Raw genomic sequence first — 1,128 nt, 5'->3', positions numbered from 1 at the left:
TGAAAGACGGGTGTTCATATAAATTCAATAAGACCTAACAATAAAATATTACTTGCGGTAATGTTGCAGGTGGTTTGTTCAATTGGATGCTCTGCTAAGCAAGTGATAGTTTTGTCATTGAGGTTAGCGGAAGAAGCAACAGTGAGACTGAAGGTTCCAGCTCTGCTGCTTGTATTACTTAGTGCTGGGAAAGACAACTGGGCCTCTGGCGTTCCTCCTGCCCACTTGCACTGATACTGCAGGTCAGCATTGTTCACAGACACCACAGAGCATGTTGGAYTACCCAGCGGCAAGTCTGTTACCAGAGAAAAATACCTAAATGATTACAAGTCTTAGAGAATAGGGGTACATTTTTGTGTACACACTTCATATCTCTATGTTCAGATACTTCAAGCCAATGCCAAGTGATCCAATTTAAACAATTAAACATAAAATTAGAAGTGCTTTTGAYATACCGTAGACCTTTAAAGTCACATTTGTCTCGCGCTTCTCCTTAGTCAGCTCATTGAGCACAGAGCATATGTAAGAGCCTCCTTGACTGGTCTGYACGTTTGTCAGATTTAGGACTCCTTGGTGAAAATCCGGAAGAATTTGACCCCCAAAGATCCACTGAGGAATTGACAGTGGGAATCCTTCAGCTCTGCAGGACAAAATCAGAGAGTCCCCTGCTTTGTAGAAAGGTTGAATTGGCAGTGGCTCCACAATGGGCTCATCCGGCCCGTCTAYAACAAAACAAATTTAAACAAAACATAGAAGGATGCGCATGCAGCCTTTAAGAAACATTCAGAGCAGAAGAGGATTCATCTTACATAGAACAGTCACATTCTTATGTATGGTCACGCTGCTGAAGGGGTTCATCAATGTCACAGAGTATGATCCCTTGTCTGTCCGGTTAGGTCCAAAGATTACAAGGCTGGCTCCCTCTATCAAATAGTGTGTGCTGTTTTTCAGGTCTCTTCCRTTGAAGCGCCATATTTCTTGCTCAACAACACCTTGAAGCATGCTATATTGTAATGTGAACTGCTCAGCTCCCTCTTGGGCAAAGTCAGGCTCTGTGATCAGAGTCACATTCTGGATAATTTCTGCAAACAAAATTGTTACAGATYAAATCAACTTTGCAAACTGGAT

At 42.4% G+C, this 1,128-nt stretch overlaps 1 protein-coding gene across 1 annotated transcript in view; it reads right to left on the bottom strand.

Annotated features, from left to right (window-relative positions):
• vsig10l (V-set and immunoglobulin domain containing 10 like) overlaps positions 1-1,128 on the bottom strand; it is a gene marked incomplete at its 5' end in the record, with an annotated part of 16,916 nt that extends 15,788 nt beyond the window's left edge. The window contains 3 exon segments of the mRNA XM_017309325.1: positions 35-295; positions 456-722; positions 810-1,128. Of these exon segments, the coding sequence (XP_017164814.1) occupies positions 35-295; positions 456-722; positions 810-1,128 (847 nt within the window).

Source organism: Poecilia reticulata, linkage group LG16 (assembly GCF_000633615.1).
Source record: "Poecilia reticulata strain Guanapo linkage group LG16, Guppy_female_1.0+MT, whole genome shotgun sequence".
Classification (NCBI taxonomy): domain Eukaryota; kingdom Metazoa; phylum Chordata; class Actinopteri; order Cyprinodontiformes; family Poeciliidae; genus Poecilia; species Poecilia reticulata.
This window is presented reverse-complemented; position numbering and strand designations above follow the sequence as displayed.